Source organism: Lagenorhynchus albirostris, chromosome 2 (genome assembly GCF_949774975.1).
Source record: "Lagenorhynchus albirostris chromosome 2, mLagAlb1.1, whole genome shotgun sequence".
In the NCBI taxonomy this organism is placed as follows: Eukaryota; Metazoa; Chordata; class Mammalia; order Artiodactyla; family Delphinidae; genus Lagenorhynchus; species Lagenorhynchus albirostris.
Genome location: NC_083096.1, coordinates 104,185,673 through 104,201,524, shown reverse-complemented (window position 1 = coordinate 104,201,524; position 15,852 = coordinate 104,185,673). Strand labels below are relative to the sequence as shown.

Sequence of the window (15,852 nt, the reverse complement as noted above, 5' to 3'; positions counted from 1 at the left end):
CCAATACGGAGATTATTCTTGAAGAATAGGAAATGATGGTTTTTCAGGTAGAAGGGATATCTTTCGAAGGCAAAGAGCCTTTCAGGACAGTGATTTTATGTGTTAGTATCATGTTACTGCACTGTATAACACTTTATGACATCAGTATAATCCTACTGAGGTGCGTGATGGGACTCCCATTTTAAGATGGAAAGAGTATAAAGAGCCTTGGTAACTTGCCCAAGGTCGAAACATATGGTAAACATGCAGAGCCCAGAATTTGAACCCAAGTTTATTTGATTCTGTTCAAATTATTCTTCACTGAGAGCCTGCTGTGGTGCCAGGCATAGTGCTTGTGCCTTAGGAGTTCAGAGTAGAATAATACATGGCTTCTGCTCTCAATATAGTATTGCAAGTGAACAGACAGTAATTTATAGGGAACCTTGGGGAGTTAGAGAAAGACCACTTAGCCCAGTCTGAGATTTTTAGGGCCATTTTCTGTAGGACATAGTGCCTCATTTTCTGTAGGACATAGTGCCTGAACTGAATCTCAAAGGAGGAATAAAGAGTTAATTGAAAGGAGATGATCTGTGGAGAGTGTTGCAGCCAGGGGGAACCACATGTGTAAAGATATTCAGGCATAAAAATAGCATGATTTATGCTGAAGAACCTATTTCTGTCTAGGCCTTAAAGGATGGGATTGGTGGGGACCAGCAGAAGAGCCTAAGTTTCTCTTTTCATACCTCATCGCCTGGACAGAAGCTGGTTAAGATATTTGTGGATAAAATTTTAGACTTTTCAGTGTGATTTTACCTTCCTTTTCTAGGATCAGTTCGACAGCTTAGACAAGCATACACAATGGGGAATTGACTTCTTGGAAAGATACGCCAAATTTGTTAAAGAGAGGATAGAAATTGAACAGAACTATGCAAAACAATTGAGGTAAGTTACATTTTTTTTTCAGTTCTCAGAAATGAAATTACATGTTTAAATAGTTGGATGTTAGATAAATGTGATATACCAGAGGTTAAATTCTGTGTTTGTCATCAGATTGAATTAGCTAACTGGTTTGTTTTAATGACTAATTTAATTAAATCATTGCCGAGTATCAGAAGGAATATTGGCTAGCTAGATCATGAGTAGCTTTCATTCCAGAAAGATACTTAAAGTCATAAAACCAGGAAGCAATATTCCAGGAAAAAGAAATACCTGGGTATTAATTCTGTGCTTTACAGTTTTATTCCCCTGTAACCTTTTGCTTTAGTAATCTTTGCAAAACGTTGAAGAGTTCTCCAGTTTCTCATTTCTTTAGAGTTTCGAACACTTAGAAAGTGAGTGTGATGAGCTGAGTTTCTGTCAAAAACTAGATATATAGGGACTTCCTGGTGGCACAGTGGTTAAGAATCCGCCTGCCAGTGCAGGGGACACTGGTTCGATCCCTGGTCCGGGAAGATCCCACATGCTGTGGAGCAACTAAGCCCGTGCTCTAGAGCTCGCGAGCCACAACTGCTGATGCCTATGTACCTAGAGCCTGTGCTCTGCAACAAAAGAAGCCACCGCAATGAGAAGCCCGTGAACCACAACGAAGAGTAGCCCCCGCTCTCCGCATCTAGAGAAAAATCCACACACAGCAATGAAGACCCAACGCGGCCATAAATAAAGAGATAGATAGATAGATATTACTGATGAAAGTGATTTTGGAATATGTGTTAGGAGATAAAAGTTTTAAAGGGAAAATTTTAATCTCAAATGGAATTTGTCTTAAGATTTTGTTTAAGCAGAAAATCGTCGTTAGACCACAACTTGACAAGTAGTTTTGCTGCAACGTATTCAATAAAAATGGTGTTTGAAGCTTGAAGGCTAGACAACAATATAAGGTTCTAGCTGTAGGGGTTAGGATTCTTTATATTGCATAGTGACAGAAAAATACAACCCACAAGGCACACATGAGTGAAAAGTCTGTAGACATATTTTGACTAATGGATCAAATGTGTCTAGGCGCCATTTCTTGGCTCTGCTTCCCCTTGTTGCTTTTATCCTCAGATTTCATTCAGTACCATCCTTTTTACCCCCATAGCTCTAGATTTCGTATCTTCATACCCCCACATCCTGGGGAAGAATGATGGTCTTCTCTTTTGTGCATTTGGGGGAGAAGAGAGGGAAGGAAAGGGGGAAAGAAGAAAGTGAAAGGGAGAGGAAGAAGATGGAAGGAGAGCAGAGTACAAGTGTGTATCAACTTCTTTTCTCCAGAAATCCCAGCAAAAGTCTCCTTTTGTCTTGCTGGCCCTGGTTAGATTATATGCTTATCCTGAACAATTCACCGAAATGAGAATATTAGATTGATTTATAGCTAATGGTTGGGGGAGGGATAGGTGCCCAAAAGAAATTTAAGGTAGTGGATCACAGAAGAAAGGGGGATATTTGAGTGATAAACCACATATGTCCACCATTTATAGCAGTTTATGCAAGGAGCTGACTGGGTGTAGGGATGAAATAGACTAGTATGATGAATAGGTTACTTATGTTTATAATGATATACATACTACTAATATGACATCTATTGAAATAGTAGCATCATGCTAATTTCATGATCCATTTGCTTCCTATGTTTTTTTTAAACCAAGGAATTTCTGTATGAAAATATAAACAGGGAACCTAGTATATTAATAATAATTGTGATGATATTTTACCTGTCCAAAAGTTTTGACTTGGGAACTTTACCGTTCAGGAATCTGGAAGCGTTAAGGACCTCTGAAAAGTTAAAATAACAATAAAAAAATGTATTCATGTGTAAACAATGAAAAATTTCCCTCATTTACTTTATAATTTGATCTCAACTCTAGCACATTAAAGTTTTCTGGTTTCTAAGTATTCCAATAGAAGTGAAGAAAGAAAATGCTACAGACTGTACAGTGATGTTATGGCAGTGTGAAGTGCCAAATAATAAAGAAAAGATTAAAAGATTGCAAACAACAGATGAAAAAATTGTTTCCAGACTAAAGGTACCTGTCAGTAAGGCAATGATGAAAAATACTGTGGAATATGCAATTTGAAAAAGTCAGGTGTAGCAGCATATTTAAAAGGCTACTCAGTCTGTCAGTGTACAAAGCAAGTTGCAGAACTGAATGTACAGCAAGACCTCCTTGCTTACTTGAGCTTGAGTATATAGCTATGTGTAAAATTTGTATGTATTCTGAAGAGGTCTAAAAGGGTACACCCCAAATTGTTTTACACTGGTTACCTCTGAGGAATGAGAGTGGGGGGATGAGAAGGGAAGGAACTTACACTTTTTACTTGTATTTTTTAATTATTGAAGTCTTTTCAACAATTGTGTAATCTTAAGCAAAGAAGATGGTATATTTCAAAAGAATCCTATCACAAATTGTAGAATAAAAATTGGTAATTTATAAGGTAAACCTTCAGCAATCTGCAATGTTTAATTGTCCAAAATAACTTGGGCCTCAAGAGTTTCAGGATGGCCAAGGTTTTACCGGAGTAACAGGACTGTAATCAAATGGCACACTTGTTTGCCTTTCTGTTTTGTGACTGATAATAACGGTTATAATTTTCACTTAACTTGCAAAAAGAGATTCTAACACCACTTCTTTGAAGCAGGAGTGGCTAGAACCCACAATTCCATGATATGAAAATATAATTTTATAGTGAGAAAGTAGGTTTTGTTATGTACAGACGCTCAGGTTAAGCGATGTGCATCTTTTTTCTGTCCCAGCAGACTAAAGAAATTTAGTACATGTTCATCCTAACAGTGGCTCTCACTTGCAGTGATTCGAAGCAAGAGCAGGATTATTGGAAGGTGTTGAGGAATTCCAATAAGGAAGAGTTGGGAGGAGGCTTGTGTAACTTGAAAACCATCTACTCCCTTCCCTTTCTCTACATTGAGATTTGCTGCTTTGGATGAATGCTTAGTAAATGACTGGATTATCAGCTACTCTTTATAGTATCTGTTTTGTCCAAAGGGAAGAAGTGTGCCTTGTTTATTTCTTCTTTAATGGGAAAAATTCTTTTGGTTGACTCCCTCCTGTTTTTGCTATTGCAGAGGACAGTTTCTTTTCATAGTGAGGCAGCTCTTTTGTCTCCTGAAAAACAACTATATTCAACTATATTAAACATTTACATTTCAAATATATTGCAGGATTAAATTTTGCAATATGTTTTTTGTAAATATATATTTTTTATTTGCATAAATTTAATTTGCAGTATAATTTTGGCACTCCCAGTTTATTCTCTGTCTTCTGTTTTGATGGCTTTGGTTTAATTTTATTTTAGTTTGGTATTGCTTCATTTTTGGTAGTGGTTTGAGGACAGGAATAAAAAAAAATAAAGCATCTCATCATGTTTGGAGACATAGTTATAAACAGTTGAGCCCATTGACAGATGAATGGATAAAGAAGATATATATATATATAAAAAATGGAATGGAATATTACTCAGCCATAAAAAGGAACGAAATTGGGTCATTTGTAGAGATATGGCTGGATCTAGAGACTCATACAGAGTGAAGTAAGTCAGAAAGAGAAAAACAAATATTGTATATAAATGCATATATGTGGAACCTAGAAAAATGGTACAGATGAACTGGTTTGCAGGGCAGAAATAGAGACACAGATGTAGAGAACAAACGTATGGACACCAAGGGGGGAAAGTGGCAGGGGGTGGTGCTGGTGGTGTGTTGAATTGGGAGATTGGCATTGACATGTATACACTAATATGTATAAAATGGATAACTAATAAGAACCTGCTGTATAAAAAACAAAAAACAAAAAACAATTGAACCATGTCCATTATCCATGGATAATAAGTGGGACTTTGAATCACTTGGTAGAATGTTTTTTGTTTGTGGACATAAAAAACTGAAATCAGTCATTCTTCTAATAAATTTATAATATTGTATTTGTATGACAGAGATTGACTAAATTTTCTTAAGTGAAAAAAGAAGCTCTATATACATAATAGTATGTATCATTTTTTTCTAGTAAAAATAATTACAGCATTAAATTCTATCATAGAGATTGCTGCATGAAATTATATTCCCCTACTTCCACCCCAGATCATTCCTTTTTGGCTCAATCGTGACAGCGTGGTACTGGGAGAGAAATAGATTGGACAATGGGAAGCCTAAAACTTACTCTTACCTTAACCAGAACAGAAATCTCTCCAAATTTCTTGGATCTTATTTTTATTTCTGTACCTTGCCAACCCTGGCAACATAGCTGGTACCTCTAGAGCTGAGTGAATGTAAGTTGAATGCATAAATAATTGAATGACCTGTGTTTCACTTTAGTTTAGAAATTAGGATCTCTAACTATTTGGTGAACCTTTGACCGTGTACTGCTTTCTATCCATACTAGAGTTTATGTCATATACATCAATGTGAAGAGATTGCTCTACTAAGAGCTGTCCCAAATATTTAGAATAGGCTTAGATATAGAATAATGCAAATAAAACCAGTTTCTATTTTCTATTTAGTCTTTATTTTCTCATGTCTCTTTATCAGAATTTTCTATTCCTATCCCACTGTTTAGTCTCCGAAGAACCTAGGGAGCTCATCTTTGTACTGACTTGTGGAAAGTAGAGATTACTTTTATTCTTTGGTTGGCCATTGTTTAACTTGTGACTCTTTGGTCTCCCCTGAGTTTTTGATCAAACTGCTTAATGTAGTAAACCCTAAGACTGGCATCTGGATACAAGCAGGAGCAACTATTCCCTATATTAATTTTCTTCATAGAATGGATCTTGTGGGAACTCTTTCATTCTTGTCAGTCTCTGGTAGTTCCTGAGCCTGCCTGGTACATATCTAGGTGCCTGTATCCAGATGACTTACTGGCTAAATAGTTTTTGCCTCTTAATTCTAGAAAATAGTCTCCCTAATAAAAGATAAACTCCACAAAGGAAAAAGATTCTTGTTTGTTCTGTGCAGTGCTTATTCCTAACTTCTAGAATAGTCTCTGGCACAGAACAAGCACTTTTTGGTATTTACTTAACACTTAACATAGCATTTAATGTGCCAGCACTATTCTCAGTGCTTTTACACATCTTATAATTTATTTCATTTTCATAAAAACCCAATGAGGTGTTGGTATTACTTTATACATTAAGAAACTGAGTTACAGAGAGGTGAAGAAAGAGCTAGCTGGCTCAAATCTGGCTGCAGAGGCTGAGTACTTGGTGCTGCCTCTCAGCATAGGGAGAATGACTAATTCTCATTGAAGAGGATATTTTTCTGTCACCAGTACCTAGTGCCATTGAGACATCTTTGGGTTTCTAAGGTATTTTACTAGGGACAATAATAAATTATCTAAAAACTACATAACATACTCTTTCCAACTAACACATCTGTTTATAATGTAACAATTAATTATAAACAATTAAATTATAGAAATTTAATTAAATATAAATTAAATTATGTACTTCATAAATTTAGGGCTAGCTGTATCTTTTTCCATAAAGATAAGAACAGTTTAAAATAAAAGGTTAACATTTTAGAAGTCCTTCCTTTTAAGAAAATGTACTTGTCATTAAGGAAGTTTAAAAATTTAATTATGAGAATTTAAGATAAATGCTTTTTACTTTTATTATTCCTATAACCTATTATAAATTGGAGCTAGGGATAGCATAATGTTAGTTCTCTCTGCTTCTTTGCCTGTAATATTCTCCTTAACTCTATTAGCTATTTTCTTTTGGTGGTTTATCAGAGGAGAGGAAATAGCATGACAATTGGAGAACCTTTTTTTAATGTAATATAACTATATTTTCTTGATATGTTTGATTTGGACTTCATATACTTATCGTTACAATATTTTAGCTGTTTGGTTTTTTTGTTTTTCATTTGTTTTTTTAAATTTTTAAAAAATATATTTTTGTTTTCAGTTTTCTAGCTGTTTGTTTTTCGATCATTGGCCTTTTTTTCTGCTCCTATCCTTGTACTTTTTGTGTGCCATGGAGCTCTAATGTTATCTCAGTTCATTCTGTTATACCTAAAAGATGCCCCCAACCCTCACCTTAATTATCCACCAGACTACTAACCTACATTTGCAGCAATAGGGTTGTTTGTTATTTTCAGTTTATGTAGGATGCGATCTCATTTAATCTTCACAAGAGTTTGTTGATCTTTGTTGTCCTATTTCTAAGACCTGTAGAGTACTTGCCCTGTAGTCAGCATATAGCAGTAAACTTTTGTGGAATGATTCAATCAATGAACTCTACTGCTTTACTAGTCAAGAAATTCAAGCTCATCACCTTAACAAGAATCATGGAGCCTATTCCTGATTTTTATATTAAACTGTTTCCTTAAAAAATGAAGCAGAACCTAACAAGTAAAACATAAAGCTCTTAAGAAAGAAAATAAGTTCAACCCAGTTATGGTAAACATTTTGATAGTGAGCTTTCCAGTGAAAAGGATTTAAAGATCTTGTTTAAACAACTATAAAGAAATAAGAAGGTTGTCAATGATGTTGGCTATATAGATCACTTAATCTCTTAGCTCTTTCATAATGCCTTTAATAGTTTTATTTCTGAGTTATTTGTTTAGCCATTTGAATTGTGTAGGAGTGTCTGAAATGAGACAAAATGTTTATTTCATCATCCTCTAGGTTTAAAATATAGGCAAATCAGATAGATTAAGCTGCTGACTTGAAGCTAGGACTGTGTTATATAGTTCTGCTTTAAGAATCTAATATTTAGAAGGAAAACAGAAGTTATCAACTTGCAGAACAAAATTTCTCCGAAAAGTATAATACTTAAGTCTGTGCCAATCTGCTCCTTCCTCAGTCTAAATTGAGCAATAAAATAATTTTCCTCTTTTCTGTCTTAAACATGCCTGAAAATATTCTTCTGGAAGATTTGCAGGTTGATTAGAGATCACATTGTTATGCCTATCACATCCTAAATAGCAATGAATTGTTGAATATATTCTTTGGGTATAGACTATGAAGCTGATACCATAAATGCATAGTCCCCTTCACATTTTAGATACTGTGTATCCTTGACAGGCTAAAGATCGAGCAAAATTAGGAACTGGCATTTTTAAGAAATGAAATACTTTGTTTACCTTCACATCCATTGAAGCTTGTTTGGTTTTTCTTCTAGGTCTTTCAGGCATAAATACTTAAGTCCTCTTATTTCTTCTTGTTATCAGTCTATTTCGCCATTTACCACCAGTAGAGGTATAATGAGAATGAAGCATGTCCCTTAAAAAAACAAATGCAGTATTCAGAATTTGTCTAATACTACTTGTAGTAATCACTTTTTTACATTCAATTTTTTAAAATTGTGGTAAAATGTACCTAACGTGAAATTTACTCTCTTAATCATTTTTAAGTGTGTATTTCAGCTCTATCTCAAGCTGAAATATAAATATGTATATTAAGTATATTCGTACTGCTCTGTGACCAATTCCTAGAACTTACTCATCTTGAACAACTGAAACTCTGCCTATCAAACAACTCCCCATTTTCCCCTTCCTCTAGGCTCTGGCAATTCTATTAATACTTTCTGTGTCTGTGAAATTGACTACTCTAGGTACTGCATAAGTGAAATCATACAGTATTTTTTTTTTTTGACTGGTTTATTTTACTTAACATAATGTTGTAAGGGTTTATCCATGTTGGGAAATGTATCAGAATATCCTTCCTTTTTAAGGTTGAATATTATTCCATTGTACAGATAATACCACACTTTGTTTATCCATTCATCTGTTGATGAACATTTGGGGTTCTTCCACCTTTTCCATATTGTGAGTAATGATTTTATGAACATGGTGTCCAAATATCTGAGTCCCTGCTTTCAATTCTTTGGCTATATACCTACAAGAGGAATTGCTAGATCTTATGGTAATTCTATGTTTAATTTTTTTGAGGACTACCATACTATATTCTGCAGTGGCTGATCTATTTTGCATCCCTACCAGCAATGCACAAGGGTTCTAATTTCTTCACATCCTTGCCAACACTTAATATTTTCTGGGTGTTATCTTTGTTTCTTTTTTCTTGACAGTAGCCATTCCAATGGGTGTAAGAAATCTCATTGTGGCTCTGATTTGCACTTCCCTAATGATTAGTGACACTGAGTATTTTTTCATATGCTTGGCTGGCCGTTTGTATATCTTTGGAGAAATGCTATTCAAATTCTTTGCCGATTTTTTAAATTGGATTGTTTGTTTTTTTATTATTGCGTTTTAGGTGTTCTCTATACAGTCTGGATTGTAACCTCTTATCCGATATATGACTTGCAGATCCTTTCTGCCATTCCACAGTTGCCTTTTCACTCTGTTGATCATGACCTTTGATGCACAAAGTTTTAAATTTTGATGTTTGGTTTATCTATTTTTTCATTTGTTGTCTGTGCTTTTGGTGTCATATCCAAGAAATCATTGCCAAATCCAATGTTGTAAAACTTTTCCCTATGTTTTCTTCTAAGAGTTTTATAGTTTTAGCTCTTACGTTTAGATCTTTGACCCATTTTGAGTTAATGTTTTTATATGGTTGTAAGGTAGGGGTACAGCTTCATTCTTTTGTATGTGGATATCTTTTACATTCAGTTTTCTACTATAAGGAAAGATTTGTGTCTGTAAGTGTTGGAAACCCCAGTGAGCTACTTTGTTTAATGGTAAATTTATTGAGAAGAGATATTTATTGATTTATTTATTGATATCTTTTATTAATTTGATTTTTTTTAATTGATTTGATTTTTTAACTTGAGCTCAAGAAGAGGTTGAACAGTTCAGCTGCTGGAAGTCCTGGGATGCAGCTAGGTCACAGGGGAAAAAAAAGTCAGGATCTGAAACACAGCCAGAGAGCCAGAGACCTTTGTTGTCTTCCTCCCTCCCTCCCACCCTCCCTCCCTCCCACCCTCCCTCCCTCCCTCCCTCCCTCCCTCCCTCCCTCCTTCCCTCCTCCCCGCCCCCCCCCCCCCCCCCCCGCTCCTTTTTGGGCTTCTTTTTATGTGTTGGCTTCATTCTTTCAGTGCAGACTGGCCTTTTTTCTCCACATGGCAGGAAATATACTCACCAACATTCAGTTTTATGTCTCAGAGATTCAGCTCTTGTACTGATCTCAAAGCTGTATCAGGTACAAACACTTAAAAATTCCAGTAAGAGAACTCTTTGGCCCAGCCAGATTCAGTTTTCTATCTCTGGATCACTTAGCTGAGGCCCACAAATAGGGCCGTTTGTCTTAATCTGGTAATTCCTAAGCATGTTAACCGTTAGATATAGGGACAGCAATTAAGAAAAGGGATACTAGTCAGTCTCAAATATCTAATACTACCCTTCTGCCATAGTATGATTTGTGTCCCATTTTACAAATAAATATGGTATTGATCACCTGTTAAACAGTAATTAGAGCTCAGAGCCTCTCAAATGTTGAAAGATTGAAAACGTATAGAGGTGATTTTCTGCTTAAAATTTTTTGAGGTATCTTGTACCTCATCATTTAACTGTAAAATGTAGTTTAAAGAAAAATGAATTAAAGTTTTGAGAAATTATTTGGAATACTTTATAATTTTCACTAAAACTCATATAAACATGACAAAACTAGAATGGGTAAAAAATATTAAAATCAGCAATTTAAATATAAATTAAGTAGTATGATATATTTAATATCACATATACAATTAGGATATATAGAGAATACTATAATATTTGGAGAAACCCATTACATTTAGAAGCCTTCTCAGGCTACTGAAGGAAGAGTGTTAATTCCTCTGTATCCATAGTGCATGATCCTAAGGTTCTTAGAAAACATGGATGAAACACACACACATCAAAACAAAGTATTACCTTATCTATGACATCTGTTATAATTTCTATGATATGTATTGTATCTGTATAAAACTTGGTTTTAATTAATTCCTGATTCATAACATGCTATTCAAAACATGTCTTACATATAAAAACTGCTATCATAATTGGTTACTTGGAGAATCTCTGGACTTAGAAGAGAGGAAAATTTCAAAAACAGTAGCCTAGGGAAACTGACACTAAGGGCAGATTTCTTTTTCTTTTTTTTTTTAATATTTATTTTATATTGGAGTATAGTTTGATTAACAATGTTGTATTAGCTTCAGATGTACAGCAAAGTGATTCCGTTATACATATACATGTATCTATTCTTTTTCAAATTCTTTTTCTATTTAGGTTATTACAGAGTACTGAGCTGAGACAATAGGTCCTTGTTGGATATTTATTTTCAATACAGCAGTGTGTTCATGTCAATCCCAAACTCCCAGTCTATCCCTCCCCCTCACCTTTCCCCTCCCCCGCCCCAGATAACTATACATAACTATAAGTTTGTTCTTTAAGTCTGTGAGTCTGTTTCTGTTTTGTAAATAAGTTCATTTGTATCTTTTTCTTAGATTCTGCATATAAGCAATATAATATGATATTTGTCTTTCTCTGTGTGATTTACTTCACTTAGTATGATAATCTCCAGGTCCATCCATGTTGCTGCAACTGGCATTATTTCATTCATTTTAATGGCTGAGTAGTATTCCGTTGTATATGTGTACCACATCTTCTTTATCCACTAATCTGTCAATGGATATTTAGGTTGCTTCCATGTCTTGGCTATTGTAAACAGTGCTGCAATTGAACACTGGGGTGCATGTATCCTTTCGAACCATGTTTTTCTCCGGTATATGCCCAGGAGTGGGATTGCTGGATCATATGGTAGCTCTATTTTTAGTTTCTTAAGGAACCTCCACACTGTTCTCAGTAGTGGCTGTACCAGTTACATTCCCACCAACAGTGTAGGAGGGTTCTAAGGGCAGATTTCTTCTTCTTTTTTTTAACATCTTTATTGGAGTATAACTGCTTTACAATGGTGTGTTAGTTTCTGCTTTATAACAAAGTGAATCAGGTATACATATACATATATTACCATATCTCCTCCCTCTTGCGTCTCCCTCCCACCCTCCCTATCCCACCCCTCTAGGTGGTCACAAAGCACTGAGCTGATCTCCCTGTGCTATGCGGCTACTTCCCACTAGCTATCTATTTTACATTTGGTAGTGTATATATGTCCCTGCCACTCTCTCACTTCATCCCAGCTTACCCTTCCCCCTCCCTGTATCCTCAAGTCCATTCTCTACGTCTGCATCTTTATTCCTGTCCTGCCCCTAGGTTCTTCAGAACCTTTTTTTTTTTTTTAAGATTCCATGTATATGTGTTAGCATACGGTATTTGTTTTTCTCTTTCTGACTTCACTCTGTATGACAGACTCTAGGTCCATCCACCTCACTAAAAATAACTCAATTTCATTTCTTTTTATGGCTAATATTCCATTGTATATATGTGTCACATCTTTATCCGTTCATCTGTAGATGGACACTTAGGTTGCTTCCATGTCCTGGCTGTTGTAAATAGAGCTGCAGTGAACATTGTTGTACATGACTCTTTGTGAATTATGGTTTTCTCAGGGTATATGCCCAGTAATGGGATTGCTGGGTCGTATGGTAGTTCTATTTTTAGTTTTTTAAGGAACCTCCATACTTTTCTCCATAGTGGCTGTATCAATTTACATTCCCACCAGCAGTGCAAGAGGGTTCTAAGGGCAGATTTCTTGAGAGAGATGAATTGCCTAAAATATTTTTAGTTTAGGAGGAACCTGCCTGTTTTACACTTACATATTTAAGACAAGCCAGAGATTTATTTGACCTAATAAGCATATTATGTTAAAAATTCAAAGCAAGGATTTGTGGGACTTAGTAACCAGTCACACCTTGGTGTGTATTTTTGCCGACTTCAGACTGTTTTCTTAGAAGGCCCAACTGAGATCAGCTGCTTTGGGTATGCTTTTATCATTAATTTGTTTTTAAATTAAAAAACAGTATATGATCACTGTAACACATTTAAATTTTAGTCACTTCCCAGCCCCTCTCCCTAGAAATGAGTACTATTAATAATTTGTTGTGTCTTCTTCTAGGGCATATGTTTTCCTAGAATAGAAGTTTTGATTTAGTGGAATACAAGAACATTTTGGACCATGCTGTAGTTTTTCTAGTGGCAGGGTAGCCTTGGATGGAGTCTTAGTGGTTTGTATATGGTTTCTGAGGGCTTTATTGGGGCTTGGGAAGAGCTTCCCATAGATGGGTGACTTTACATAAGAGAGGCAAGACAAATTTTAAAAAATTGCTGAGGATTAACTGTGCATGCTCAAAAGGTAAAAGTAATATTACTTTCTTCTTCCCCTTCCCTCTTGTGGTATTTGTGCTCTTCCTCCCAGAAGCTAGAGTTCAAATTAGTGTTGTTTATGCTGTGTTTAAGCTATGAGTACGTTAAGACTTTTGTGTTAATATATGTGGTAGTAGTCATAATTCTTTCAAGTGTCAGAAGCCCAAGTCATATTGGTTTAAGCAAAGAAAGGAATTTATGGCTTATTTGACTGAAAAGTTTAGGGATCTGGGTACTCAGAAAAGTAAGAATTTCTCTCTTTTTCTCTTGGTTTTGTTGTCCTTTCTGTTGATTTAATACCCAAGTAGGCTCTTTACACTTGGGGCCTCCAGGATTGTGTCCTATCAACTTAGCTTCAGCATAAAGAGAACATGTTGATGAACAACAAGGACCTATTGTACAGCACAGGGAACTCTGCTCAGTATTCTGTAATAACCTAAATGGGAAAAGAATTTGAAAAAGAATAGATATATTTATATGTATAACTGAATTACTTTGCTGTACACCTGAAACTAACACAACATTGTTAATCAACTATACTCCAATATAAAATAAAAATTAAAAAAAAAGAAAAAAACATATCTTACCAAGAATTTCAACAGAAATTTTAGCATTGACTTTGGCCTGGATTAATGGGCCTGGATCAAATAAGTGTTTCTGGACTGTTATATGTGACCAACCCACCACAATTACGTAGACGTGACAATAGAGGAGCTGTAGTTTAGGTTATGCTAGGCTGTACTAGAATAATAACTCCCAAATCTCAGGGACTTTACGCAGCAAAAGCTTATTTCTTGCTCATGCAAAGTCAGCCACAAGGCTAGGTGATAACTCTAGTAGTCCATGTGGTAACTCAAGAATCCATACTGTTTTCACCTTGATCTTAACATCAAGCCTCCACAGTTGCTTCATCAGGGAATGAAGAAGCCCAGACGTTTATGCATGAACTATAATGCTTTAGCTTGGTACTTAACACAGAGCTAACAGCCCATTATATACAGAATTAGCCACATGGTTCTGCCTAACTGCAAGTGTGCTGGAAAATGTGTGAAATAATAGGGATCTTTATTTCTTTATTTTTTTTGCGGTACGTGGGCCTCTCACCGCTGCGGCCTCTCCCGTTGCGGAGCACAGGCTCCGGATGCGCAGGCCCAGCGGCCATGGCCCACGGGCCCAGCCGCTCCGCGGCATGTGGGACCCTCCCGGACCGGGGCATGAACCTGTGTCCCCTGCATCGGCAGGCAGACCCCCAACCACTGCGCCACCAGGGAAGCCCAATAGGGTTCTTTGATGAGCAGAAATATGTCTGCTACAAACTGTTACAGAATAAAAAAGTGTAGTGAGTGATGCAGGTAGGCATAGACAACAAATGTCAATTATAGCCTATAACTCTAAACAATGCTTAAAATGTTGATATACAAAATTATGTTCAGAATTTGAAACTACTTGCTCTTTGGAATGTTCTTCGCCCAAGTTTGACTTGTTTTTATTTAAAGTAATTCAGGGACTCATGGTTGAAAATCACTGACTTTAAAAGTAATTTCCAGCATGCAACCCATTTATAGGTTGGAGACTGTGGTTATAACCATAATAAGTTAATCAGTTACCTCATAATTGCTGATTTCCATAGATATTATAGTTTAAACCAGTACATCTCAAATTATTTGTGATGATGGACTAGTTTCTTTTAAAGTTTCTACTGATGCTTTTATAAAATACAATAAAAATTTAATGCTAGAAAAAAATGACATAAAAGGAGACATGAAATACAGGCCCTACTTTTTTTTTACTGTTAGATTCAGCATTTACAAAACTTCTCTCAACTTCTGTACTTAGCTTGTTGTGGGATAGGTAATGAGGAGTCTGGACCTTTACTGGTCCATGGATCATATTTTCAGGAGCGTGGTATAAAGGACTGTGGTTAATGCTTTGCAAATATTGTCTACTTTAATTCTCATAACCTTATGGGTTAGAGGTACTGTGTATCACCATTTATAGAAAACTGGGCACAAAGAGTGTGAGTAAATTGCCCAAGGTCACACAGAAGCCACACAAAACCCACGTAGTCCAGTTTGACTCCAGAGTCCATGTGCTTGTCTGCCCCTGATTTTGCAAAGATGAAATGAGGTAGCATTCTAGTCCGAGACTGTCAAGAATGGACATAGATACAGGCAGAGAAAGTTACAATTGGAATTAATTCATTTGCCTAAAGAAAGAGAAGGTTAAGGATCACATAGTGATTTTCATATAAAAGTAGAGTTACAGAGGATACTGACAAACTGTTCTTTTATCCTGTAGTGGGTCCGCATCTGTTTACATTTTACCTTAGTTAGTATTATAATCCCTGATTTACAAAAGAAAATAATGGTAGTATTTCCTTGAAATACGTGTCTTTCTGCCATAACTCAGTTTCATATACTGAGTACTTTGTTTCATATACTGAGTACTTTGTTTTTTTTATTCTTCCTCTTAATTCTTTTTAGTTTGATAGCATAATCAACCAAATTGTTACTATTACACTCGTATAAACATAGAAATAACATTTCTTTCTACAGGAATCAGTATTTTAAGGAGAAAATGTAAGTAATGATTGTCTATTATGATGGTAATAGGCAATCATGTTGCTGTCTTAATTTTTTTACATCATTAAATTCTTGATATAATGAAATTGGAAACTTTCAGAGTAT

The 15,852-nt window shown here is 35.7% G+C and overlaps 1 protein-coding gene across 2 annotated transcripts in view; it reads left to right on the top strand.

The window, feature by feature from the left end:
- FNBP1L (formin binding protein 1 like) overlaps positions 1–15,852 on the top strand; it is a 120,296-nt gene that overhangs the window by 67,265 nt on the left and 37,179 nt on the right. For both annotated transcript variants that reach the window (XM_060139560.1, XM_060139559.1), the window contains exon 2: positions 806–921. In XM_060139560.1, the coding sequence (XP_059995543.1) occupies positions 806–921 (116 nt within the window). The remainder of the gene's footprint in view (positions 1–805; positions 922–15,852) is intronic.